Below are 27,917 nucleotides of genomic sequence, written 5' to 3' on the forward strand. Positions count from 1 at the left end.
AACAAAATAACAGGGGCGGTGCCCGTTATCCTTGCAGTAGTCATCAAAGCAGCATATACCACATAGCGCTGTGTTTGGATCAAGGAATACCAAATCTCTGCTCATTTCCATAACTGGGACCAAAACCCCAATGGGCCACCTCAGCCTCTTTTACCACTGCCAAAGTCCCCAACCAAACCCTTCCGCAGCGACATGCATGTTAAAGTCACAGGGGCGGGTTGGATGAAACATTGAGGGCCCGGCAGCTCGCACATTTTGCGTAGCCACTGTGAAGGCTGCTTGCTCTTGCTCACCCCATTCCCAACTGATGCCCTTCTTCACCAAGCAGTACAAGGGTCTCAGAATCTGTGCCACTCATGGGACAGTATCTCCGATATCCCAAAAATCCTATAAACTCCTACAACTGCTTTACTCCTGTCATCGGGATGGGAAAGGGCTGAGTTTGTTTATCACAGTCTCAGGAATGACCTTCACCTTACCCAACCAGACAGCTTCCAAGAATTTGACACAGTCCTGGTCCCTGACTCATTAACTGCCCAGCCACCCATCTTTAAATGGTTCAGCAAAGCGAGTATGGCTGCTTCCAACTCTAAAAGAAAGTCAGGTTCATCACATCACTGACACACATTGTCAAGGGTACTGGCCATTGTGCCAAATCCATACAAGGTGGGGCAACGTAGATGACCTTGTAGAAGAACAGTCAGGATCTGTTGCCAGTCGTCCCATGTGAAAGTTAATTGGTCCTGACTCTCAGGAGGTATTTCAATAGAGAAGAAGGCATTGGCTAAATCTAAAACAATAATGATAGGTCCCAAGTTCATGGCTGAGACAGTCCATAATACTGCTTATGAATGGAATCACCAGTAAAGGGGTTTGAATTAATGTATTATTGTCTCCCCATACCTGGGAACCATGGGCACAGCTTGCCTTTGGTTTCTTAAAATATCACATCGTTTGGAGAGCATCTTGCTCAGCTGAGTTCTGAGTATGTGGTACTGTTGACTTTTACCAAATTGGCAGTTTTTTTAAAATGGGCTTTTATTTACTTGAATATATTAGTGGCTGCCACCACCATCAGACAGACCTGGTGCTCTTGACACCAAGGGAGACATGAGACGGTCACTGTCGGGTCTTCACTGGCGCTTCAGTATGGCCCACGGGCAGAGACTGTCAGTAGAACAGTCCCCGTTGAGGCTGGGGGTGTTGCCTCGGTCCTGGTGGGATGATGTCCACTGCCCTTGTACAGAGCGTCTTTGAGAATGTCCCTAAGTGGATAAGCTTTTGAACGCTGTGAGTGGGCTGAAGTTAAATGCCACTTTTTTCACAGATGAATTATTAAGCACCCTGGACAAATCCAAAGCTTTTGGATTTGGCGAAGTGTGACAGGCTCGTTGGGATGGGGAGTGTGCGTTGTGCCCAGGTCTGGAGTGAATCCCTCACTGTGTGCTGGTTAGGAATCATGCTCCAATAAAGGAACATCAAGATTTAAAAAAAAAAAAATGAATGGAATCACGCCACATGCAAGAGAGATACAATTTTATTAAACTTTTGGTATTCCACCATCATCTGCCATGTCCCATCTTGCTTCCTTATAGGCCGTACTGGTGAATTAAACAGGCCTAATGATGCTTATCTTCTCCAGTTCCCCGAATGTTCCAGTAATTTCCTCAGGACCTTTTGGCAGTTTATACTTAGTGGTATTCATCACCTGATTAGGCGTGGGCAACTGTAACAGCGGGTGGGCAGGGTGCCCCCTCGGTGCAACTTTTTTATTTTTTAAAGCTTTATTTATTTGAAAGGCAGAGTTAGAGAAAAGAGAGAGAGAGACAGAGACAGAGGGAGAGAGAGAAAGAGAAAGAGAGAGAGAGAGAGAGAGAGAGGTCTTCCATCTGCTGGTTCACTCCCCAGATGGCCACAATGGCCAGAGGTGCACCAACCTGAAGCCAGGAGCCAGGAGCTTCTTCTGGGTCTCCCACATGGGTGCAGGAGCCCAAGGACTCAGGCCATCTTCCACTGCTCTCCCAGGCCACAGCAGAGAGCTGGATCAGAAGTGGAGCAGCTGGGACTCAAACCAGTGCCCATATGGGATGCCAGCACTGCTACGCCACAGCGCCAGCCCCTCAATGTAACTTTAGCCACAGGTACTCACAGGCAGAACTCCCCTATTGCAGTTTTTAGCCATAAGCCCTGGAGAGCATCAATACCAGTAGGTGCTCAGGTACAGGGCATACACACACAGTGCATTCTCAAGGTGGCAGACGCCTGATTCTCAGGGGCAGGTTTACTTCTTTTATCTGGATAGCACGACCCCCATAATTATCTATGACTACCAGGAGACCCAGAAACCTCTAAGGATAGCAGTAGAATGTTCATCGGCCCCTGTGTGAACTAATGCCAGCACTTGATGGCTGTTAGAAGTGGGTCAGTGAATAGCCAATTCTACACGAGGTCTCTGGTCCCCACAAGTCTCAGCCAAGAAGGAACCTTGGCCTTGTCCATAACTGAATTGAGATGTCCAGTTGTTAGTCACTTCAGACGGCTCAGGGTCACTTAGAAATCCTGTAAACTCTCACTCTCCCTAACTCTGCCTTCCAAATAAATAAGTAAATCTTTAAGAAAAAGAAAGGGGGAACCAGCACTGTGGCATAGTCGGTAAAGCAGCAAAGTTGCAGTGGCAACCCACGTGGACCTGGTTAGAGTCCCTGCTGCTCCACTTCCAATCCAGCTCCCTGTTAATACACCTGGGAAAGGAAGTCTCTGGGCCCCTGCACCCATGTGGGAGACCGGGAAGAAGCTCCTGGTTCCTGGCTTCGGATCAGTCCAGCTCTAGCCATTGCGGCATTTGGGGAGTGAACCAGTAGACAGAAGATCTCTCTCTCTCTCTCTCTCTCTCTCTCTCGACAGAAGATCTCTCTCTCTCTAATTCTGTTTTTCAAATAAATAAATAAATCTTTCACACACACACAAAAAAAGGAAAGAAAATCCTGTTACCATCCTGTTCAGCCTCCTGGTGTCCACTTGGATGCTGTACTCAAATTGGGCTTCTTTGATGGCTGAAACTATCATTGCAGTTTTCATTGTTGCCATAATTCAAATTAGCCTTCCCGGCTAATTTTTCCCTGTCTGTCCCTGCTGCCAGAAAATCGACCCACATCTGGGTTCAAGTGACCCTGATTGGTTCTTTGCCTTCTTTCTTCTCTAGTTGTGGCCCGCACCCCCTTCTGAGTGTGCACTGTTTCTGCCTCCCCCAAATAAGCAATGGTACAGATAATCATAGCAACAGGCTGGCCAATGGGTGGCTAGAATCACCACCAGGAGGCCAGACAGGGCAGTGGGAGCAGTCTGCAGCCCAAGATCCCACATCCCTGCAATAAAAACTTCTTTATCTGGCCCCAACTTTTGCAACACCTGCTGTAGTTCGGCATACATCTGCCACCTGCTGATGGCCCCAGGCATTAAGCTATACCGTGTGGGCTCCCACCAGAATCGAGTCTACAAGGGCAGATGCCCTGCCATATGACGGGTGTGTCCACCCTTACATCCCTCAGTTGGAGCAGCCAAGCTGCAATGGATTCAGAGGCCTTCTGCCTAACTGTAGACTCCAGATCCAGTATTTCCACCTGAGTATACAGGCAGAACACTGAAGGCTCCACCTCCTGGGGGGTGGGGGTGGGAGGGCTGCAGCTGTCCCTGTGGAACTTTCCATTGCTGAGTCTTAATTTTTTGGGTGACAACCAGGCAGGCCTGGAACAGCATCAGAGACTCAGCATTATATTCGTCATCCAGGACCTGACCACCACCACCACCACCACCACCGGTTTATCTCCAGAGTCAGGTGTGGCTTGGAGGACAGCGACCTCGACTTCCAGGGCCAGAATGCCATCTTCCCTCACCTTTCGATTTTCCTGTCTCCTCATCCCCCAAGGAATGCCCTATAACCTAGCAGTGGTTTCCACCAGTCGTTTCCACCAGGAAGACCCACCGCACAGCCCCTGCCGCTGCCCAGGCATCCTTCTCTAAGGTCCCATGCAATGTCTTTTCTTTTTTTTTTTTTTTTAATTTTTTTGACAGGCAGAGTTAGACAGTGAGAGAGGGAAACAGAGAGAAAGGTCTTCCTTCCGTTGGTTCAACCCCCAAATGGCTGCTATGGCCAGGGCGTTGTGCCAATCTGAAGCCAGGAGCCAGGTGCTTCCTCCTGGTCTCCCATGCAGATGCAGATGCAGGGCCCAAGCACCTGGGCCATCCTCCACTGCCTTCCCGGGCCACAGCAGAGAGCTGGACTGGAAGAGGAGCAACCGGGACTAGAACCCGGTGTGCCGGCGCCGCAGGCGGAGGGTTAGCCAAGTGAGCTGTGGCGCCGGCCATGCAATGCCTTTTCTATACTAACAGGCACCATCCACTTTGGCCCACTCCCGGGACAGGGGGGTGTTGCCCAGGCAGACAAGGCCACTCACTGTCACCCCTGAATCCCGTCCTCTGGCGGGAAGCAAGCTCCACAGGGGCCTGAGACGAATCCTGCAGACGACCCCAAGAGTTAACTCAGGAGCTCGGCTGCAGATTCGGACAGACCAAAGAAGAACAGCGCAGCTGACTGCAGACACACCTCTTTATTACGTTGGCACAGACGGGAGCATGTTGCACAGCTATGATTGTATTTTTTAAATGACCAGCTATGGCTAAAAAAATAATAATAATAAAGGACCGGGCTTGGCAGCAGTGACGACAGCGAGGGTGCCTGACCGACTCCGTGTTTCTGAGAGCTGTCACCCCCTCTCGCCTTTCAGCCATCAGCACCGCCCCCCTCTTCTGCCCAGACCACGGAGTAGCCCAAATAACTCACCACCTTCTCCCAACGCGCGCCTCCCCGCCCGCCCGCCGCAGCAGCCCCTCCGGGCGGTCCTCCCTGCATCCTCCCCTCCCGCGCCCCACGAAGGATGCGTGTCCGCCGCCACGCGGCTCCAGTACCTCGCAAACCTGAGGAATGTAGTTCTCCTTGAAGTAGTTCCTCACCGTGGGGCTGGCGGTGCGGAGCGAAGCCATGGTCGCGGGCCGCGGACAGGGGCGGAGCGCGTCCCGGCGTTGCCCCGGCAACCGGAGAGTCGCTGGGGGCAGGGCCGGGGCGGCGGCCTCGCGTGCCGGCGGGAACCGAACCCCGCCTCAGGGCGGCGGGCAGGGCTCCCCTGAAGGCGCGAAGCCCGTGCGGCAGCAGCCGGAGTCTGGTGGCCAGCCCGCCGGGAGGCAGCCTCGGGGACCCGGAGAGGGCGGTGTGCGGTGTCAGCGGGGCGGCTTCCGGGGGGCGGAGCTCGGGCCGCGGTTTCCTCCCTCAGCTGGGCTGCGCTCCGGTGGCGTCAGGCCCGGTGCACGCTGCAGGCCCGCACCAGCCCAGTCCCAGCGGCGGCATGAGCGGTGTCCGGCACGCGAGCTGGGTGGCGGCGGGCCTGCTCCTGGGGGCCGGCGCCTGCTACGGCATTTACTTGCTGACGCGGGGCCGGCGGCGCGGTGGCCGCGGGCAGGGGCCGCGCCGCTCGGGATCAGCTGGTGAGGCCACGGGGTGCGGGGGTCCGTGCAGCGCCCCGGAGAGGGGGGCGGGAGCCAAACCGAGGAGGGGGCGGGCTGGCGCGGTCGGGAGGCCGGGGCCGAGGGGGCGGCTGTGCCTGGCCTTGGTGGGTGTGCAGGCCTGAGCTACCTCCCTGGTCTCCACGCCTTTGTTCACAGCCCTGGGATGGAAAATTGGCCACCCGTGGAGGGTTTGGTGCTGCCCGGGCCTCACTTTAAAGCTTGCGCCGGGGCCGTGGCGGTCCGGAGGGATTGCTGCGGGGGCCCAGAGCCACGTGCAGCCGCCCGGGAGAAGGCACCCGCCGCGGCGCCTATGAGGGGAGAGGGGCCTGGAAGTCGAGGTGGTCTAGCCCCTCACAGCTTGGTGCGTGCGCGTGGGTGAGGCTGGACTGAGGTTGCTGTGCGGAATCCTAGGTTTGCTAAATGTTCTGGAGAGAAAGTTCAGGCCCTGGAAACTGTTAGGGAACTGGTTAAAAATAAAATGTGGGCGAGGGTTTCTTGGGACACCCGCCTCCCATGCAGGCATACCTGGTTCCTGTATGCGCTACTCTGCTTCTAATCCAGCTTCCTGCTCAGCGTGCCCTGGGAGGCAGCAGGTGATGGCTCAAATACCTGCGTCCCTACCACTCACCTGGGAGACCCGGATGAAGTTCCTGGCTCCTGGCTGTTGGAGAGTGAACCAGCAGGTGTAAAATCTATGGCCCTCTCTCTTTCTCTAGCTTTCAAATAAGTAAATCTTTTTTTAAAAAATAGTAAAAATTTTAAAAATGGGTTGGTGCTGTGGCATAGTGGGTAAAGCAGCCATCTGTAGCACCAGCAGCCCATTTGGGTGCTTGTTGGAGTCCAGCTGCTCTACTTCTGATCCAGCTCCCTGCTAATGCACCTGGAAAAGCAGTGGAGCGTGGCCCACCATAGTGCTTGGGCCTCTGCCGCCCGTGTGGGAGAGCCAGATGAAGCTCCTGGCTCCTGGCTTTGGACTGACCCAGCTCCAATGTTGTGGCCATTTGGGGGAATGAAATAGTAGATGGACAACCACTCTCCCACCCTCTTTTTGTAACTCTGCCTTTCAAATAAAATAAATCTTTAAAAAGAAAAAAATCTAAACAATATTACTGAATTAGCACTAAACCAGATTGTCTGGCACATCTCAGATAATCTTCTAATGGGATTGCAGAAACAATTTGTATTCTTTTAACGTAGCCATGCACATGCAACAGATTTCATGTTACAGACGTGTTCTCAAGAGAAATGTTAACTTGCCTGCAAGAAGACTTGACAGTAGCATTGGCCACCTATAGTTCACCCTACAATCACTGGTAATTGGGGTGGTCACTTGTGTTAGTTAATTGCCTTTACCCACAGACGATAAGATTTCTTTCCTTTGTGATAAAGCAAATAGCTAAAAATAGCTAGGCTAAACTCCCACAGAAATGGGGAGATGGGGATCTTACTTCTTAATGACTGTATTTCAAAGAGATGGCTCCTCAGCCCTTAGAAAGACTCTTGTGTTGTAAAAATGGCTACAGACTTACTTAGCACTTACTTTAAAATTTTTTTAATTGTCTTTTTATTTGAAAGGCACAGAGACAGATCTTCCATCCACTGGTTCACTTCCCCAGTGCTTGCAACAGCCAGGGTTAGGCCAGACTGAAGCCAGGAACTGGGGACACAATCCAGGTCTCCCACATGGGTGGCAGAGATCCAAGTACCTGAGCCATGGCCTGCTGCCTCCCAGGGAAGCTGGAATTGGAAGCAGAGTTGGGACTTGAACCCAGGCACTGCAATATGGGGATCCAGGTTTCTCAAGAGGCAACCCAATTGTCTACCTCTTGCTAAGCTTTTTAAAAGGCTTACATTTATGACAAAGAGACAAAAGGTAATTACATATTGGCTCAAGGAATTGTTCTAAGAAAAGGGAGTGGGAGGGGTCTCTCTCCTGTCACAAGGGAAAAACTTTTTTAATTTATATTTATCCTTACTTAATAAAGCCTAATTTGTTGTCTTTCTCTGTGGGAGATTTTTGTGTAAGTACCTGGGGTGCTGGCCTGCGCGCATGTAACTTCTCACTTACGCTGATTCAACCTGATGAACACTGACAGTCTTACTTTTAAACTTAATTTTACCAATTCTCATAATCATCATTATCTTAGATCAGTTAACTTAAAAATAAGTTGTTTGTGATCCCATCTTCCTGAAGCTACACCCTTGTCTTTGAAGAAGACTTAAGAAATGCCCACTTTGTCATCATCATCCTTTAGTTTTTAGAAGCTGACTTTTTTTTCTGTCTTAAACTAAGAAATTTGTCATTCTTGTGCTGTTAAGACTATTTAAGAACATTGAAGAGAATGTAAACAGCCCCAAATCATTCAACAGCCTGATATCCAAACCTGATAAGGATAGCGTGAGAAACTACAGTGAGTTATTACTAAAATATAAAAACATTACATCCTTATTAAGTATACCAGAGGATTAAAGAAATAAAATGCCAAGTGAACATGCAAAGAGAATCATATTGAGAAACCTATCCATGTAATTTGTTGCATTAATACATGAAAAGCAAAAACCACATAGTGATCTCAAAATGTCATTAAAATATCAATTTTGGTCAAAATTTAATGGCAGGTTAGAAAAAAATGGGAGGCAATGTTTTTTCTTTTTTTTTTTTGTTTGTTTTTGTTTTTATTTATTTGACAGATAGAGTTAGACAGTGAGAGAGACAGAGAGAAAGGTCTTCCTTCCGTTGGTTCACCCCCCAAATGGCCACCACGGCTGGAGCTACACCAATCTGAAGCTGGGAGCCAGGTGCCTCCTCCTGGTCTCCCATACGGGTGCAAGGCCCAAGCACTTGGGCCATCCTCCACTGCCTTCCCGGGCCATAGCAAGGAGCTGGAGTGGAAGAGGAGCAACTGGGACTAGAACCTAGTGCCCACATGGGATGCCGGCGCCACAGGTAGAGGATTAACCAAGTGAGCCACGGGGCCGGCTGGTGTTTTTGAAGAGCATCCTTTGTGCACCAGAAGCAAATCTGCTGAGTAGTAGAGCACTAATAGTAGCTTTTCCAAACTCAAGAACAGGGGAAGCCTGCCTGCTGTCAGACTGTTGGCATTGTCTTGGCATCATAGGCAACTTAACAAGACAAAACAAGATAAGATGCATCAATATTAGAAAGGAGGTAGAACTATAATTTGTTTTGTTTTGTTTTTATTTCTTTTTTTATCTTTTTATTTTTTTTGACAGGCAGAGTGGATAGTGAGAGAGAGAGACAGAGAGAAAGGTCTTCCTTTTGCCTTTGGTTCACCCTCCAATGGCCGCCGCAGCCGGCACACCATGCTGATCCGATGGCAGGAGCCAGGTGCTTCTCCTGGTCTCTCATGGGGTGCAGGGCCCAAGGACTTGGGCCATCCTCCACTGCCCTCCTGGGCCACAGCAGAGAGCTGGCCTGGAAGAGGGGCAACTGGGACAGAATCCGGCGCCCCGACCGGGACTAGAACCTGGTGTGCCGGCGCCACAAGGCGGAGGATTAGCCTATTGAGCCACGGCAGCGGCTAGAACTATAATTTGTAAGTAGCATGATGATTTATTTGGAAGAATCAAAAGTAACTACTAGAAGCAATAAGAGTTTAATAAAGTAACTTGAGTGCAAGATAAGTAAATCAATAGCTCCATGTATACAAACAATAGCCAATTAAAATTTGTTATTGGAAAGATTTCATTCGTGGAAACTATAAGAACTTTCAAAACTGGAAAACATTTACCAAGAAGTCTATGTGAAAATAATTGTATTGAAAGACCTAAGTCTACATAAATAGAGATTTCCTCGTTGGAAAGATTGTGCACCATATTTTGAAACTTACCTGGCTATGCTACCATTTGGCAGTCACTTGTGATTGCCTTTGAGAAATGTAATTTCCCCTGTTTCCTGGCAGGCTGACAACCCCTGAGCCAAGCTTCTCTCAGTCTTGCTGACACAAAGCTCAGAGACACACAGTGTTAGACAGCCTCACCTGTGACGCAATTCAAAAACAATGTAGAGGATGATCGCTGTCCTCTAGAATTTTAAGTTTCTTATTTCTTACTCAAAAAAGTAATACATGGTTTTTATTTAAAATTCAAGCAATGGAGAAGTTAAAATTTATTTACAAAATTAAAGGCTCATCATTGTAATATATAAAGAGGAATGGTGGTAAAGGAAGAGCAACAGATTGGGAATAAAATACCTGCTATGGGTCTTGTTAGGAAACTGGTGCAGTTTTATCTATGGTGTGATCTACACCCTGATTTACATCCTAGGCCCTAGCCCCCTCCGCCATTGCTGGAAGCCAGGTGGCCACATGGCCCAACCACTGTTGTCAAGCTCCACCCCCATCCTAATAGGATTTGCTGCTCCTGTTTCCCTGCCCGCCCTCAGGCAAAGTTTTAAAAGGGCCTGTTCCTGAACACGTGCTCTCTTGGCTCCTCTCCTCCTCTGTCTCTCTTTTCTCTCTCTTCTCTCCTCACTCTCTCTCCTCTCCTCTCCTCTCTGTCTCTCTTATACTCTCCTCTCCTCTGTCTTTTCCCTCTTCGCCCCTTCCCTCCGGTCTGCTGAGTTTTCCCCAATAAACCCTTTCCCTTACTCCGATGTTTGGTGTGCTTTGTGACGGCTAACGGGTCTTATTAATAACCATAACTAAAATACAGCAGGCACAATGTTCTAGGCACAAAAAGGCTTTGAGGCAGGTGCTATTAATTCCCATTTAACGATGAGAAAAGTGAAGCTTAGGTTAAGTTTCTCGCCTGATAAGAAACTTTACTGCAATGTGAGTTAGCCACTTTGGCTCCCATAGCCTTGGCTTTGAACTACCACACTGTATCGCCTACCTTCAAGTGAAAATTCTATTGATTTAACACTGGTTGTTGTTAAACTTTGACTTGAAAACAATGAGTTTATATCTCCATTAAGCTTTCTTTAGATGTCCTTATGGGACAATGCAAAAGGAAATAGTACAATTTTGAAATATCTTAGAAATATGGATGAGTTAAGTTTAGCACATTTCCACCACATGTCTGTAAAATCACACAGCTTGAGAACTGTGTAGGAGGCTGGTGTCATGGCATAGCAGATAAAACTGCCACCTGCGACCCCTGCATCTCATGTGGACTCCAGTTCATGTCCCAGCTGCTCCACTTCCAATCCAACTCCCCGCTAATGGCCTGGGAAAAGCAGTGGAAGATGGCTCAAGTGTTTGGGCCTCTGTCACCCACATGGGAGACCCAGATGAAGCTACAGGCCTCCTGGCTTTTTACTAATCTGGGGAGTGAACGAGAGGCTGGAAGATTCTCTCTCTCTCTCTCTCTTTTTTTTTTTTCTCTCTCTCTATAACTCTAGCAAAATAAATAAATAAATCTTTCTTAAAAAAATCTGTGTAGGAACCTTTGGAGCTAGCTAATAGTCTTAGAGCAACCCTTTTATTTACAGATGAGAAAACAGATCCAAAAATGTTAAGTAACTTGCTGACAACTTTGTATTTTCCTCTCTCTGGCCTCTGCTACTAACCCTGTGACTCTAAAATGAAACGTGATGCAGAGTGGGATGGGAGAGGGAGTGGGAGATGGGATGGCTGCGGGTGGGAGGGAGGTTAGGAGGGGAAAAGCCACAACAATGCAAAGTTGCACTTTGTAAATTTACATTTATTAAATAAAAAAACAAATCCTTAAGTTATCCTGGTTTAACTCTCTTTGTGTGTAAATGTCCACAAAAACCAGCACTGGCCATGCGGAAGCCAAGAGCCTAGAACTCTATTCAGGTCTCTGACGTGGCTGGCAGGGACCCAAGTACTTGGGCCATCACCATTGCCTCCCAGGGTGCATACTAGCAGGAAGCTGGATCAGAAGCCGAGCAGCCAAGACTCAAACCAGCACTCTGATATGGCTTCACATGCAGCAGTGTAACCCACTGTGCCACAATGTTGGCCCCCAAAAGGATCTTCTAAGTCCTTTTTTCCATGAACTTTCTGAAACCTTCATATTATTTGCACTCAGTGTTTTCCTAATAAGTTAGTTAATTTCTTGATGTCTGTAAGCCCCAGATTTCTATCTGAAAATTGAGACTATTATCTTTATCTTTTCTCTAAGATTGTTTTAGGACTAAATGAGATAAAGCATGTAAAGTTCATAAAACTGTCCCTGGCATCAGAATATGTGTTCAATATATTTTTTGATTTAAAAAACTCTCATAGTGACTTTAAGTGAACTTTAAATAACTTTCTTCCTATTATGCAGAAGACTTAACCAGTGGTTCACATGATGATGTCCTAAATGCCAGCAAACTCCAGAAACTTCTTTATCTGCTCGAGTCCACTGAAGACCCTGTCATTACTGAAAGAGCTTTGGTCACTCTGGGTAACAGCGCAGCCTTTTCAGCTAACCAGGTAAGTACCCTAGTCTAAGCAAACGAGCTCCTCCCATTCTTACACACTCACGGTAATTGTGACCCTGGGTAAGATACTTACCCTCCTAGAGCCTCAAGTATATACAGTGTGGATATTTATACCTACAACTTAGTGTTTATTTAATGTGCACCCTAATAGTAATGCAATTATTAATAGAATCTCAGACCCCTGTGAAGTTAGCCACTAACATCACATTCATGGTAAGTGTATCTCATTGACATTTAGCATTGTTTGACTTTTTTTTTTTTTAAGGTTTATTTATTTATTTGAAAGGCTCAGTTACAGAGAGGCAGAGGCAGAGAGAATAAGAGAGGTCTTCCATCTCCTGGTTCACTCCCCAAATGGCTGCAACAGCCAGAGCCAGGCCAGTCCAAAGCCAGGAGCCAAGAGTTTCTTCCTGATCTCCCACGTGGGTACAGGGGCCCAAGGACTTGGGCCATCTTCTACTGTTTTTCCAGCCCATAACAGAGAGCTAGATCAGAAGTGGAGCAGCCACATCTTGAACCAGCACCCATATAGGATGCCAGCACCGCAGGCCAGGGCTTTAACCTGCTGTGCCACAGCACTGACTCCAAGTGACCTTTTAAGTGACTTAGAATTCAGCAGTGCTTCAGTAAAACAGTGAAAGCATCTAACATCTAAGCTCCTGCTTTAAGTTGTGTGTAGGCCTTAACAGTTTGGTTCTGATGCAGGTGATCCCTGGACCATACTCTGACACCCACTGATCAATGTCAATGGTTTCTACAAATGGGACTTTTAAAAAATCTTTTTTTAAAAGATTTATTTAGTTATTTTATTGATTTGAGAGACAGAGCTACAGAAAGAGGGAGAGACAGAGAGAAAGGTCTTCCATCTGCTGCTTCATTCCTCAAATGGCCACAACAGCCAGAGCTGGGCCAAAATGAAGCCAGGAACCTGGATTTTCTTTTGGGTCTCCAACATGGGTGCAGGGGCCCAAGCACTTGGGCCATCTTCCACTGCTTTCCCAGGCCATAAACAGAGAGCTGGATTGGAAGAGGAGCAGCTTGGACTCAAACCAGCTCCCGTATAGGAGGCCGACACTGCAGGCAGAGGCTTAGCCTACTATGCCACAGCACCAGCCCCTACAAGTAAGGAGCACTAAAGAGCCCAACTTGAATGCTTCCAGCTTTCATTCTAACTGGCCCCCACCCAACACGGAGAAAAAGTGAAAAAAAATTGTAATTTTTTTCAAGCAGTACCTTTGATTTTTTTTTAAAAAAGATTTTATTTATTTGAGAGGTAGAGTTACAGACAGTGAGAGGGAGAGACAGAGAGAAAGGTCTTCCTTCTGTTGGTTCACTCCCCAAATGGCCACTGCAGCTGGCACTGTGCCGATCTGAAGCCAGGAGCCAGGTGCTTCTTCCTGGTCTCCCATGCAGGTGCAGGGGCCCAAGCACTTGGGCTGTCTTCCACTGCTTTCTCAGGCCACAGCAGAGAGCTGGACTGGAAGAGGAGCAGCCAGGACTAGAACCAGCGCCCATATGGGATGCTGGCACCACAGGTGGAGAATTAACCTATTGTACCATGGTGCCAGCCCCTCAGCCAATACCTTTGTTAACATTGTCATAAATGCAGAAGTACTTTGAATTTGTCCTGTATTCAGTTTTCTCAAGAATGGCAAGGGTGATTGTAAAGCTTTAGAAATCAATAGAATATCAATAGAAAATCAATAGAATAGAATATCAATATTTAGAAATAGTTACACAGAATGTTCATGCATTATTCTACTCTTTCAGTTGCAAGTCAGGACTCAACATAAATTATTGTAAGCCAAAATGGGGGAAAATACCAATGTCAGTTAACGTGGACATCTAAGTATAGCGTTGGTTCCAGGCATGATGGAATCCAGGTCAGGGTTTCAGGCAGAGTTATCAGAGCATTTTTTTCCACATTGTTTGGCTTTGCGGGGCCTCTTTCTTTTGCTCTTTGCCTCTCTTGCCACAAAGAGTTTTGCTTCACAGGAAAGAAAGCCCCTGGCTTCTCAAGCCTTCATCTCTGTAGCTCATGATCCCCAAGATAGCACATTCTATGAGGATCAAGCGCCAGTCCTTTGTATCAGTCTCTAGAGCAAGGGACGTGGACCATGGCAGGGAGGCCTGGCTCCATGTGCATCCCACAGCCACGAAGCAGGAATGGACGTAGACACCACTGGCCAACAGTCCTACCAGGGACTATGTGGGATGGAGGTGGTGCCACGTCAGCCCCAGTGGAAAGAGGCGGTAGGCAAACAAAAAACAGTAGATGGTGACTAAATTGCTAGCCTGCCTGTATTGGAGTATTTCTGAAGCCATAGTTTTCTTTGCCTCTGAAACAAGTTGTTGTCAGACGGGTCAGTATCCACAGTTTGTGGCCTTGATCTATAGTACAGTTGTTTGATAGTCTTTTAATAAAAAGGTGCCTCCCGCCTCCACCCTACCCCCGCCATGACTGAATGTCTCTGAGAGAAGCTAGAATTGCAGAAGGGAAATTTTCTTTTTCTCTCGATGCTCAGCCCACTGTTAACAGTGTAGTGCAGTAGGTGATAGCAATCGTGTTCTTTTTCTGATGGGATGACCCATCATAGCATGGCAGGACTCATTGTCAACTTATTTTTCCTATGTTAATTAAAGTAATCAATACTTCTTTCAATGTTAGGGTGAAAGATACATGGTAACAGTGTTACAGTGAGTCCTGAGAAACCCAGGAAATTGTTCCTTTGAAAATTTGGATACCATTTTTCAAACTGTGTAGAGCTCCAGTTCTGTAAGATGTTACTATCTTTCTTCCCACCACTGAAAAATGGTCCTCTTTTTAGTATAGTTCACAGAAATAGAATAGTCAGTACCTGCCTCTTAGAGATTCCCAGTGCACATGAACATATTAATGCCTCACAGTAAAAAATGCTTCATCTTGTAATACCTAGATTTTCACAATCTTACATAGTTGTAGGACGTCTCCCCTTCTTGAGGACTGTCTATCAATTTCTTGAGGGATTGTGTTACAAAGAACATGTTAGTAAAACACTACTTTAATATTCTAAATCATAACATTTTTTCAAGTTTTCCTATACCAGAGAAGTCATATGTCATTTCAAAGTAAAATAACACTGGGAATTGCTTTGAGATCATTACAGAAACTTGGCAAATAATGTATCTCCATGCTGTGTTTTAAATAAGTATCTCAATAATTCTGTTTTCAGTTGATTTTATTTCTTACTAAATTGTAAGTAGTGGTTTTTTTTGTTTTTTTGTTTTGTTTTGTTTTGTTTTTTAGAAAGAGAAATTACAGATTCATGTTTGGGAGAGGTATTTCTAAAACTCATTAACTTTTAGTTGTGTTTGTGAATGTAGAAAATTCAATGAAGCGGATACGTACTGAAGTCCTGGCCCTGTTTTTTGCCCTCGTAGGCCATTATTCGTGAATTGGGTGGTATCCCAGTTGTCGGAAACAAACTCAACAATCCCAACCAGAGCATTAAAGAGAAAGCCTTAAATGCACTAAATAACCTGAGTGTGAATGTTGAAAATCAAGTCAAGATAAAGGTAAGCTGCCTGAAATCACCAATGAATAAGGTTTTCCTTAAATGAAAGCAAAAGTAACAAAAAGGTAAGTGAGGAAACTTTTAAGAGATTGCCCTTTAAAACTCTGTGGCCAGGAATTACCGTTAGAGGAATGGAGGCTAGGGCAGAGAAGGAACCGTCCAATTAAGAGCTACAATGGACTTTGAAGTGGGAGTTCAGTTTAATCCAAGGACATTAAAGGAACCAGTAGAGAGTCAGGTAACATCAACAGGGAGACACAATAAAGTAGAAAATTACGTTAAAATGCAGCATTTATCTAGCATCTACTCTATAGTACAGAGTACAGAAGTGAACATGATACAGCTTTTGTTCTAAGAAAGCTACAGAGAAGTGCTTTAAAAAAAATATATAGGGGGCTGCGCTGTGGCATAGAAGGTTAAGCCTCTGCCCGTGGCGCTGCCATCCTGTATGGGCACTGGTTCAAGTCCCGGCTGCTCCTCTTCTGATCCAGCTCACTGCTATGGCCTGAGAAAGCAATGGAGGATGGCCCAGATGCTTGGCCCCTGCACCCACATTGGAAGATCTGGAAGAAGCTCCTGGCTCCTGGCTTCAGATTGGCTCAGCTCCAGCCATTGCAGCCATTTGGGGAGTAAACAAGGGGATGGAAGACCTCTCTCTCTGTCTCTCCCTCTCTCTGCAACTCTACCTCTCAATCAAATAAGTAAATCTTAAAAAAAAAAAAAAAAAAAAAAAAAGTACAACACTGTCCAGTACGTAGAAAGAGAGAGCCCTTTGAAGAATTTCTGTAAGAAGTAGATTCTTACTTTACTGTTAAGGATGTCCAAGGTTTCTACAGATGGAGTTAGGAAAAGTGAGAATTCCAAGAAAAAGGAACAAGGTGAGGTGGACACAGCTCCACGAATAACAGAGCTGGCCCACTTGATGATCTCGCTAGCCTGGAAGCAGTGAAAAGCTTCCAATGTAAGAATGTAAGTGTTCATCATATTTTAGGAAATTCTTTGAGAGATATCAGCATCTTGAGAAGAAATGGGATTTATAAAGAGTTAAAGAAATATCATTTTTGGCCGACGCCGCGGCTCAACAGGCTAATCCTCCGCCTTGTGGCGCTGGCACACCGGGTTCTAGTCCTGGTCAGGGCACCGGATTCTGTCCCGGTTGCCCCTCTTCCAGGCCAGCTCTCTTCTGTGGCCAGGAAGTGCAATGGAGGATGGCTCAAGTGCTTGGGCCCTGCACCCCATGGGAGACCAGGAGAAGCACCTGGCTCCTGCCATCGGATCAGCGTGGTGCGCCGGCCGCAGCACGCCAGCCGCAGCAGCCATTTGAGGGTGAACCAACGGCAAAAGGAAGACCTTTCTCTCTGTCTCTCTCTCTCACTGTCCACTCTGCCTGTCAAAAAAATTAAAAAAAAAAAAAAGTCATTTTTAAAAAGAACAATTAAATTGTGAACAAACAACTAGTACATGTAATTTATTATTTTTTAAAGGAAGTTGTTTTATTTTTAATTTCTCTGAAAACCAGAGAGACAAACAGATTTTCTATCTGCTGGTTCATTCTCTCAATGACCTATGGTAGCTAGGCTGAGCCAGTCCAAAGCCAAAACCCTAGTACCAGTTGAGGTCTCGCACGTGGGTGGCAGGGACACAGCACTGAGCCCTCACCTGCTGCCTCCCAGCGTGCATGTCAGCAGGGAGCTAAAGTCAGAAGTTGAATTAAGACTTGAACCCAGGCACTCCACTATGGCATGCAGCTTCTGTGGTGACATGGAGAAATTGGGGGATTTTTTTTTTTTTTTAATTAATGATGGTCAATGGGATAATTGGTAATTTCCTAGCACTTCAAATTGGGAAAATTTTGTTACCTGTTTGAACTTTTGGTAGAGTTCAGATTTAGTTGGGTGAATGCCACCTATTTGTGAAACACTGTTAGATCAGATCATGGCCAGACACAGAAAACAGTTTCAGAAAACTTTCTAACACACTTTACATCATCCTGGGCTTAGTTTCTCGTATATGAAACAGGAATAGATCCTGGATTGCAATATACTTTTTGCCAGTGGTAGCTAACAATACTATGAAAGGGTATATCATATAAATATGCACTTAGGTAATTAAGGAGAACCTTGCACCGAATATAACTTTGTTCTGTTTATCCTATTTCACTTTGACCCCTCATTCTTTTTTTTTTTTAAGATTTATTTATTTATTTATTTGAAAGGCAGTGTGCAAGTGGGAAGGGAGGCAGAGAGAAAGAGAGAGAGAGAGAGAGATCTTCCATCTGCTGGTTCACTCCCCAAATAAACTCCCCAGGTCTGGCCCAGGACCAAGCCAGAAGCCAGGAATTCCATCCCCGTTTCCACATGGGTGGTAGGGCCCAAGCAATCGGGCTATCATCTGCTGCTTTCCCAGGCACATTAGCAGGGACCTTGATCAAATGCAGAGCAGCTGGGACTCGAACCAGCACTCCCATTTGGGATGGTAGTATCACCAGTGGTGTCACAAGTGATGACTTACGCCTCTGCACCACAACACTGACTCCTTGACCAGCATTCTGTGCTGACATGGTGTACTCTCTAGACCCTATTGGTAAGGCACCTAACAAGTTACAGTATAGCCTCACACATCTTCCCTCCTAATCATGGCAAAACAAAAGTTGAACTGAGTTGAGAAACCCTCAACCCCAACAAGAGAGAGTCGAGAGCATGAGCTCTGGGCATGGACATTGCTCCCCAACCTGTTGGCTGACAGGGGGCAGGGGACCCACGCTCCTTGAAGTCTTAGTCTTTGTCTGTAAGCCAGCGGATGCAGCACCCACCTGATTAGAGTCGAATTCAGGATTAAGTGAGGTTTAGTGGCAAAACGCATAGCATCATGCCTGGCATTCACAAAGGTGGCTTGGAAAAGCCTCTACACTTTGAGGTCATCTTTTCCGAGGAGCCGCTTCCACCCAGAGCCCTTGCCCTCCTCCTCTGTATGGAAAAGTGATTGCTTCACAGAACACCAGGGTTGTTCACTTGCTCACTGTTTCCCCTGATGCCTTCAGATGTACCTCCATCAAGTCTGTGAGGATGTCTTGTCTGGCCCCCTGAATTCCGCTGTACAACTGGCTGGACTAAGACTCTTAACAAACATGACCGTGACCAACGACCACCAGCACATGCTGAGCAGTTACATTACAGACCTGTTCCACGTGCTACTCGCTGGAAACGGACGCACCAAGGTATGCAGGGATTATTACTCAAAGGGCAAAGAGCTGGTGTATCAGCCTACCAAGACTGAAATTGAGTATCAGGTATCTCAAGTTGGTATCCCTCAAAAAAGAGAAAGTTCAGTCAAGGTTTGTTAAAAACCCTCACATGGGCCCAAGACAGTATATTATTTTTGTCCTAATATTGAGCTGCAAAATTAGTAAAATCATGCATAATTTCCCTAACCAATAGGTTGGTGTTCATTTGGTTTTCCGAAAATCAGTAAAACTACCTTTATGTGAAGTGAAGTAGCTAACTTTTCCCCCCCCAAACATACAAACATTGTGGTAAAAAGGTTTCTTTGAATGGTAATAGTGGTTAGCTGAATTTTTTTTTTGTCTTACTTCAGGCTTAAAACATTTTTCTGATTCAGCCATTAACTTGTTGAAGATCTTTCTAAAACCACTTTGAAGCTGTAGGAAGTGAAGCGGGTGTGTGAAGGCTGTCTCAGTGCCTCACGTTGTTCAGTCATGCAGACGTAGGAGGCCACAGAGACAGAGCTGAATTAAGATGGGATACCTCAGGAGATGCCCGTGAACGTTTCCTGACTCCATCGTATTACTGCGCAGTGATCTCATTGCCTGTTTTCAAGAGAAGAACGAAAATAAAATGTAGGTGCATCGAACGTTCTGGTAGTCGGGTTGGCTGTTCCTCAGGGTTTTACCCTATCTGCGGTCACTGCGGTTACCTCTGAGGCTACCAAGATGTGATTACAGGAGGGCCTCACTGCACAAGCAGCCCTGCTTCTGTGTGACAGAGGGCTTTGTGTGTGGGCTCTCTACCTGTCCCCCAGCCAGACCTACTTGGACATGGCCCAGGCTGCACCCGAAGGCATTCAAAATTAGATGTAGGCCGGCGCCGCGGCTCAATAGGCTAATCCTCCTCCTTGCGGCACCGGCACACCGGGTTCTAGTCCCGGTCGGGGCGCCGGATTCTGTCCCGGTTGCCCCTCTTCCAGGCCAGCTCTCTGCTGTGGCCAGGGAGTACAGTGGAGGACGGCCCAAGTCCTTGGGCCCTGCACCCGCATGGGAGACCAGGAGAAGCACCTGGCTCCTGCCTTCGGATCAGCGCGGGGCGCCAGCTGCAGCGCGCCGGCCACGGGTTGGAGGGTGAACCAACGGCAAAGGAAAACCTTTCTCTCTGTCTCTCTCTCTCACTGTCCACTCTGCCTGTCAAAAAAAAAAAAAAAAATTAGATGTAAGAGTTAGTCCTTCTCCAGTAACACTGCTCCCTCTCCAGCCAACGTCCGATATGCCCCCATCGGCAGCTCTCTTTCCAGTGGGGCAAGATGACTTCCAGCCAAGTCCTGGCCGCACCTCCTTTCCTCTTCGTTCCATGGCGTTGCCGTACTAGGAAAACTGTCCTTTGCCTGTCTCTGCACTGCTTTACCCAAGCCTCCAGGAGGAACATGGAGTTCAGAGGCAGGCGGGTCTGCCTTGGGCCTGTATATTTCTGTCTATGTTTTCATATATTTTACAATTTTATAAAAGGTGACTCACACCACAATAATAGTATTTCTGTTTTTGTTTTGTTTTTCCATTACATTACCTAATATATTGCTGGGATAGAAAATTTGGTTTTTTTTTGGATCTACCTGGGAGCATAGCCACCATTATAATGTCATTTTTCCATAAAAATTGAGTGTAAAATTCCCAACTTACAAATAAACTTTTAAATAGTCATATCTTTGATAGTAGGAAAATACATCCATTTTAGATTGTCTTAGTAAATAACCACCAAAATGACTTTAAAAATTGTATTTTGCTTAAAGCCATGATCTCACTTTACTTTTTTAAAAAAATTAATTTAGTTAATTGAGAAACAGAAGCACATCTTCCTCAGATGCCCACAACAGCTCCTGGTCAGGCCAAAGCAGGCAGTCAGGGTCTCAGTCCAGGTTTCCCATGTAGATGGCAAAGACCCAAGTATTTGAGCCATCACCACTTCCTCCCAGGGTATGCATTAGCAGGAAGCAGGAATCAGGAGCAGAGTAAGGACTTGAAACCAGGCACTCTGATATGGTTTGTGGGCATCCCAAACAGCATCTTAATTGCTGCACGAAACATTCACCCCCTTACTTTATTTTTAAATAACATTTTTATATACTTGTTATTTTATTATATACTTTGTTATATACTTTTAATTTTTATTATATACTTTATACTTGTTATATTTTTATATACTTGTTATACCTTAATATATACTTGTTATATACAAATAGTGGAAGATTTAGATGAGTAAACCCTGTGTGCTACATTGCTAGGAGAGTGAATAAAACTAACAGATTAAAAATAAATGTCCTGGAGTCACCACAAGATGGCATACATGATTAAAGGGAAAAAGCAGGCCTCACTATGGTTTCAAACCAATATATGTATTTAATTATATATATTTAATACACATTTAATCTACAGTTGACACGTTTAATCTATAGTTGTCTTCCACATTTCACTCTCTTCTCCCAAGAATAGCAACATCAATGTTTTCTACAGGATGCTATTGTATACCTGCCCTCCTTGACTGCTGGTGAATCTATCTTTCTCTCTTTCTTTATTTTTTTCTATTCTATTCTATTCTGTTCTATTCTATTCTATTCTATTTATTTGAGAGGCAGAATTACAGAGACAGAGAGAGAGAAAGAGAGGGAGAGAGAGAGAAAGAGAGAAGTCTTCTATCCACTGGTTCACTCCTCAAATGGCCACAACTGCCAGAGCTGGGCTGATCTGAAGCCAGGAGCCAGGCGCTTCCTCCAAGTCTCCCACGTGGGTGCAAGGGTCCAAGCACTTGAGTCATCTACTGCTTTCCCAGGCCATAACAGAGAGCCGGATTGGAAGAGGAGCAGGCAGGATAGGAGTCAGCGCCCATATGGGATGCTGGTTGGTCTTTTCTAGATTCTATATTGACTTTCTCTAGCTTATTTCATAGATTCAGGACCATCCAATTTCTTAATTCTCATTCCTGTTTTCCTAATCAAGACTTCATTGACTGTGGAGCCACATGTTTCTACCTGACACGTATTCTTGGTGCTGCTGACCACCAAGTACACCAGATGAGATGTGACAGTGAGCGCGCTACAGAGGGTCAGAGTCTGCTTGGTTCACCTTCAGAGGCCATCATTTATTTATGAGGAGAGTCTGCCTGAAAAACAATGATCTCTGCACATGCAAGAGGCATTACCAGAAGTCAGGCCTCGGGTCTAAGATGGGCTGCTAGGATGCTGGTTTTTGTTTTAATCTGGTTCCTTTATTTCTGCAGTGTTTGAAGTGATGACCATGTATTAGCCTTATGAAAGCTTTAAAAAAAAATCATTGATAAAACAATTTAATTAACCAAAGCCTTGTATCCTTCTCCTTCATAAATAAATGAGTAGGTACAACATGAGCAAAGGCATTGTGAGTATACAATACAGGGTATATGGCTAAAGACCAAAAATAATAAGCATATCTGGTCATGAAAATATGAGTGAACTTCTTTTTTTCTTTGTGTTTTTCCATATTTACAAAGAATGCTTTAGATGGTAAACATATCTTGCCTTTATAATCAAAAGTTTTATAAACAACCAGCTTCCTTCCTAGGTATAATGGGAGCACATCTGTCACGTCTCCCTGACTTTAGCACCACCACCCCCTCCTCACTTTAATTTCAAGTACAAGGGATCTTGCAAAAGTTCATGGAAAATACTCACTATAAAAAGCTATGCATTGATTTCAGAAGTTTTTGCATAAAAGTAAACCTTTTTAATTCCGCTTTCCCATGAACATTTTGAAGTCCCCTCCTATCTTGTACAACAGTGTGGTTTCACCCTGGCCTGTTTTTAAAAGAGGAACTCTATTAGAAAGTTTTTATTATTGAATTTGCAGAAATAAGAGAAGAGTGTTGACATTTTGGCTAGTCAATTATTCAGTAACATTTGTTTGCTGATAACATCACTGTGCCCATTTAAATGGCTGTAAAACATTTTTCACAACAAAAAGAAATAACCTTAAAGAATCATGGTAACCTACTAAAATGAAAAAGGCCACATTGTTACTGGTCTCGGTAACCAAATTTTATACATTTTAAGCAGAAATGAACTGAGATTTGAGTTGGTTTGTTGGTGGTTCTAAAGATCTTACTTCGGCCAGCACCGTGGCTCACTAGGCTAATCCTCCACCTGCAGCGCCGGCACCCCGGGTTCTAATCCTGGTCGGGGCGCCGATTCTGTCCGGGTTACTCTTCTTCCAGGCCAGCTCTCTGCTGTGGCCCGGGAAGGCAGTGGAGGATGGCCCAAGTGCTTGGGCCCTGCACCCGCATGGGAGACCAGGAGAAGCATCTGGTTCCTGGCTTCGGATCAGCGCAGTGTGCTGGCCACAGCAGCCATTGAGGGGTGAACCAACGGTAGAGAAAGACCTTTCTCTCTGTCTCTCTCTCTCACTGTCCACTCTGCCTGTCCAAAAAAAAAAAAGATCTTACTTCATTTGTCAGTAATATAATACAGAACACTTAAAGCATTGTTTATAGTGAATTCAGAATGTGTCTGAGGGAGGGGTGAATTATGAAGAAAGTCACAATATGAGGGCACTTCAAAAATTTGTAGAGCATGAAATTAAAAGGTAAGTTTATTTTGGTGCCAAAAAGCATGGATTTCAAAAGTATTTTTGCACCAAAATAAACTTCTTTTAAAAATTTTATTGCTTATTTTTAATATTTACTTATTTATTTTAAAGATAGAGTTAGAGAGAGAGAGAGAATCTTCCATCTATTGGGTTCACTCCCCAGATGGCCACAGTGGCCAGGGCTGGGACTCCTTCCGGATCTCCCACTGGGTACCAGGGACCCAAGTGCTTGGGTCATCTGCTGCTGCTTGCCCAGGTGCATTAGCCTGGTGCTGGATTAGAAGCAGAGTGGCCAGGACTCCAACCTGCTCTTGTATAGGATGCTAGAGTCACAGTTGGCTGCTTAACCCCCTGTGCCACACTGCTGGAAAATCAGCATGGTGTGCCAGAAAATATCAGGTTGACAGAAGATGGCTGTGCAGTGAGTGCTGTGAGAGCAGTGCCAAGTTTTGTAGGAGTGCAGAGCATTCATTTGATGTGGAAGGAATTGTGAAGGCTCCGTGGAGTACAGAGAGGATGACCGAGGTCCTGGAGGGTAGGTGGACACACTGAGGGGACAGCGTGCTAGGAAGAGAGAATGTGTGCTTGCTGGTCTGAAATAAACCAATATTCTTATTTCAGGTTCAAGTTTTGAAACTGATTGTGAATTTGTCTGAAAATCCAGCTATGACAGAAGGACTACTTGGTGCCCAAGTAAATACCCTGCATACTTTTCTTAAATATTTGTTTGTTTGAAAGGGAGAGGGAGAGGAAGAGAGAAAGAGAGAGAGAGAAGAAATCTTCCATCTGCTGGATCTAACAACCAGGGCTGGGCCAGGCTGAAGCCAGGAACCTGAAACTCCATCTGGATCTTCCACATGTGGGAGGCAGGGGCCCAAGCACTTGGGCCATCTTCCTCTGCTTTCCTAGATACCTCAGCTGTAGCTGGATAGAAAGCAGAGCAACTGAGATTCAAAAGGGTACTCCAATAAAGGGTTGCCAGTGTCATAGGCAGCAGCTTAACCCACCATGCTATAACACCAGCCCCTGGCTTACCTATCTTTTTGTAAGCACATAGATTTGAACAGATCTGGAAAGACTTAATCCGAAAATACTAAGAGAGATGATCTGTGAAAAATAATATAATGGGTGATTTTCAGTTCTTTTTTCATATATGAATTTTCTAAATTTTCTGCAAGTGTATTTTACTTTAAAGTTCTACCCTCACAACAATGAATTATCATTTTTCTGTCTCAAACAGTTTTGGGTATACCTATGGCATCACACCTCTTAGAGGTGGCCTGTTTTTTTGTTTTTGTTTTGTTTTTTTTACAGGCAGAGTGGCTAGTGAGAGAGAGAGACAGAGAAAGGTCTTCCTTTTGCCGTTGGTTCACCCTCCAACGGCCGCCGCGGTAGGCGCGCTGCGGCCGGCACACCGCGCTGATCCGATGGCAGGAGCCAGGTGCTTCTCCTGGTCTCCCATGCGGGTGCAGGGCCCAAGCACTTGGGCCATCCTCCACTGCACTCCCTGGCCACAGCAGAGAGCTGGCCTGGAAGAGGGGCAACCGGGACAGGATCGGTGCCCCGACCGGGACTAGAACCCGGTGTGCCGGCACCACTAGGCGGAGGATTAGCCTATTGAGCCGCGGCGCCGGCCCTGAGGTGGCCTGTTTTAATGCACACATATTTAAGCATCCACTGAAACGGTATGGAGTCCCCTGCTGAGACACACCAACAAGCCCTTGGCACTCGCTCTCATAGATTTCACAGTGTAGTGGAAAGACTAAATACCGAACAAGCGAGCAGGAGCATGAAAAGCTGTAGCAAGCGCTCTGAAGGAAGCAGAAGGGATGCCAAGATACAGTGGAGCTCAGCTTCTGTAGCAAGGGCACCTGCACCTGTGTCTGCTCTCCCTTCTCCCCACCCTGGGCCTCAGTGTCTGGGCAGTACATACTTGATGGATTAGTGATTAGATGAGATATAGACGATGGATCTTAGAAAGAAAATGGATATTTTTCCAAATGACTACACACTGGGATTCCAAGAAAATTGTATATTAAAGTTAATATTCCCACAGGAGATTTAAAATGCAACACTTTGCACGCAGCTTTGCTGTATGACGATGACACTGTTTCCCGTTTCAGGTGGACTCATCATTCCTTGCTCTGTACGACGGCCACGTGGCAAAGGAGATTCTTCTTCGAGTACTCACACTGTTTCAGAACATAAACAACTGCCTCCAAACGGGAGGCCGCTTAGCCGTTCGGCCACCCTCCCCTCAGGGTTCACTGTCTCTCCTGTTGTACGGAGAAGAGTGTGCCCAGAAAATGAGAGCTCTGGCTTCTCACCAAGATGCGGACGTGAGAGAGAAGGCCGTGACAATCATACCAGCATTCTGATGGCTCGGTCCTGTTTTTCCAAGGAATATTGCAGTCTGGAAGCAACATACGTACACCTATTTTCCATTTTCCTGGTACAGGCTTTCAGCTGCTGAAGTTAACCAGTAAATAGCATATTTCATCATTTGCACACTACAGATTAAGCATCCCTCATCTAACATGCTTTAAAAATTCAAGTTTGGGGGCATCTTTAAGGTTTTAAGATTAGGCATTCTTTTTTTTTTCTTTTTCTTTTTTTTTTGACAGGCAGAGTGGATAGTGAGAGAGAGACAGACAGAGAGAAAGGTCTTCCTTTGCCGTTGGTTCACCCTCCAATGGCCGCCGAAGCCAGCGTACTGTGGCCGGCACACCGCGCTGATCCGAAGGCAGGAGCCAAGTGCTTCTCCTGGTCTCCCATGGGGTGCAGGGCCCACCTGGGCCATCCTCCACTGCACTCCCGGGCCACAGCAGAGAGCTGGACTGGAAGAGGGGCAACTGGGACAGAATCTGGCACCCCGACCAGGACTAGAACCCTGTGTGCCGGCGCCACAAGGTGGAGGATTAGCCTAGTGAGCCGTGGCGCTGGCCTAGGCATTCTCAAGCAATGAAGTTTATGCAAGTAATCAAAAAAACTCTCAGAGAGAAACACTCAGGTCATGAGTGTTTTGGAAAAGGAATACGTGTATGTTACCATGGTCTTCAGGTTTATTTTGGACCATTTTACCGAATATCACAGCTTGCATGGATATCACCTGGTTTTGCTTTGTTTACAGGAAGGGGCGGTGGCCTTTTTGTGTATGAGCTGCCCTCTGCTGTTGGGGTGGTCTGCGGGTAACCCTCTGAGACAGCACTAGCACGTGACCAAGTCCTTGTTTTACAGCTGCCCCGGGAATGACCTTGTTCTTTCAGTAGCAGTGAGATCCTGAGCTCCAGAGTCCACCTGGCGACCCGGCCATATTGCTTTCAAGAGGCCTATTGCAACCATGAAAATCCATTCTCATCACTTCCTGACAATGAAAACTCCACTCTTGGTAGAAAGTTTCTTAGGTGCTAACCCCCTGCCATTCAGTGTGCCAGTAGGTAAAGATGTCACATACAGAATACTGGGATTAATCAAAATGTGCATCCATAAGCAACTGGCTATATTAGTTATCCCATTTTTAATTATTGAAGAAGCTCTGCTGAATGTGCTGCAGAAGACACCTATGAAATATGGTTGGTTTTAAAACATGCATTGTGAAAGATGTATAATATCCCTTGTGTGTGCGTGTGTGTGTTTAATATATGCTGGGGCTAGCATTGTGGCACAGCAGGTGAAGCTGTTGGCTACGATGCTAGCTTCTCAATATGAATACCAGTTCCTGTCCCGGCTGCTCCAGTTCCAATTCAGCTCCCTACTAATGGCCTGGGAAAAACAACAGCAGATGGCCCAGGTACTTGGACCACTGCCACCCACATAGGATACCTGGATGAAGCTCCTGGCTCCTGGCTTCAGCCTGGCTTAGCCCTGATCATTAGGGCCACTTAGTGAACCAACTGATGGAAGACCTTTCTGTCTCTCCCTCAATCTCTAATTTTTTAAATAAACCTTTTTTTAAAAAAATATGCTTATATATGAACAGAATATCTCTGGAATGATATTCAAACTCCTGGGAGTGAGATTGGGACATGACTTTTCTATGTATACACCTTCTATTAGCATATTTTTACTCTGAGCATAAATTGTATAATTTTTTTAATAAAAAGGAAAAAAATGACAAAGCTTATGTATTCTCTCCCATTAATTGAATAAGAAAATTTCTCAACTATTATCTTTATAAATAGTACTTCCATTCCATAAGCTACTGTAACAATGTGAGGTATCTGAATTCAGCAAAGATTTATAATACTCAGGTTCATAGCCTCCATCACGCTTTGCATGAAGTAAACAAGGTGCAAGCAGAAGCTTCAGCACTCATGTATCCATGACGGAGCTTCAAGGATACTGTAAGTTCCACTTACGAATACATAGGCACAAGCCTGTTACAGTACAAAGTCACAAATCTTCAATGAGAAGAGTGTGTGTTCTCAGGGTTATCCCGAAACAGAAATCAGACTCAAGAAACACTTTTCATGGGAGAAAAAGAGTTCAGTAGAAAATGAAAAATGGAAATTTCCAGTAGGCTGCAGTGGTTATGTAATATGGTGGCTAAGAA

General features: G+C 45.9%; 2 protein-coding genes across 4 annotated transcripts in view; one reads left to right on the forward strand and one right to left on the reverse strand.

Moving 5' to 3' along the window:
- The window catches only part of FBXL13 (F-box and leucine rich repeat protein 13), a 251,473-nt gene extending 246,411 nt beyond the window's left edge, over positions 1–5,062 (reverse strand). The window contains exon 1 of the mRNA XM_062212179.1: positions 4,966–5,062. Within this exon, the coding sequence (XP_062068163.1) occupies positions 4,966–5,040 (75 nt within the window). The 5' untranslated portion in view covers positions 5,041–5,062. The remainder of the gene's footprint in view (positions 1–4,965) is intronic.
- Positions 5,063–5,355: 293 nt separating this feature from the next.
- On the forward strand, positions 5,356–27,917 carry ARMC10 (armadillo repeat containing 10). Of its 3 annotated transcripts, none has more exons than XM_062212427.1 (6): positions 5,356–5,538; positions 11,815–11,963; positions 15,392–15,526; positions 18,566–18,742; positions 23,987–24,058; positions 25,489–27,916. In XM_062212427.1, exons 1-6 carry the CDS (start codon positions 5,400–5,402, stop codon positions 25,741–25,743), a joined length of 927 nt encoding a protein of 308 aa, XP_062068411.1. In that variant the 5' UTR covers positions 5,356–5,399; the 3' UTR covers positions 25,744–27,916. The 3 variants fall into 3 exon arrangements, with proteins under 3 accessions (XP_062068411.1, XP_062068494.1, XP_062068576.1); XM_062212510.1 differs by having other exon boundaries at positions 11,818–11,963; XM_062212592.1 differs by lacking the exon at positions 23,987–24,058 and having other exon boundaries at positions 25,489–27,917.

The sequence above is a fragment of the Lepus europaeus genome, chromosome 1, assembly GCF_033115175.1.
Source record: "Lepus europaeus isolate LE1 chromosome 1, mLepTim1.pri, whole genome shotgun sequence".
In the NCBI taxonomy this organism is placed as follows: Eukaryota; Metazoa; Chordata; class Mammalia; order Lagomorpha; family Leporidae; genus Lepus; species Lepus europaeus.

What these genes read in the sequence shown, in the direction of transcription:
- ARMC10 (XM_062212427.1), top strand. Translation starts at nt 5,400, where the DNA reads ATGAGCGGTGTCCGGCACGCGAGCTGGGTGGCGGCGGGCCTGCTCCTG. An exon ending in CTGGAAACGGACGCACCAAG is followed by an intron (nt 18,743 to 23,986) that starts GTATGCAGGGAT and finishes TTCTTATTTCAG; the next exon opens with GTTCAAGTTTTGAAACTGAT. An exon ending in AAGGACTACTTGGTGCCCAA is followed by an intron (nt 24,059 to 25,488) that starts GTAAATACCCTG and finishes TTCCCGTTTCAG; the next exon opens with GTGGACTCATCATTCCTTGC.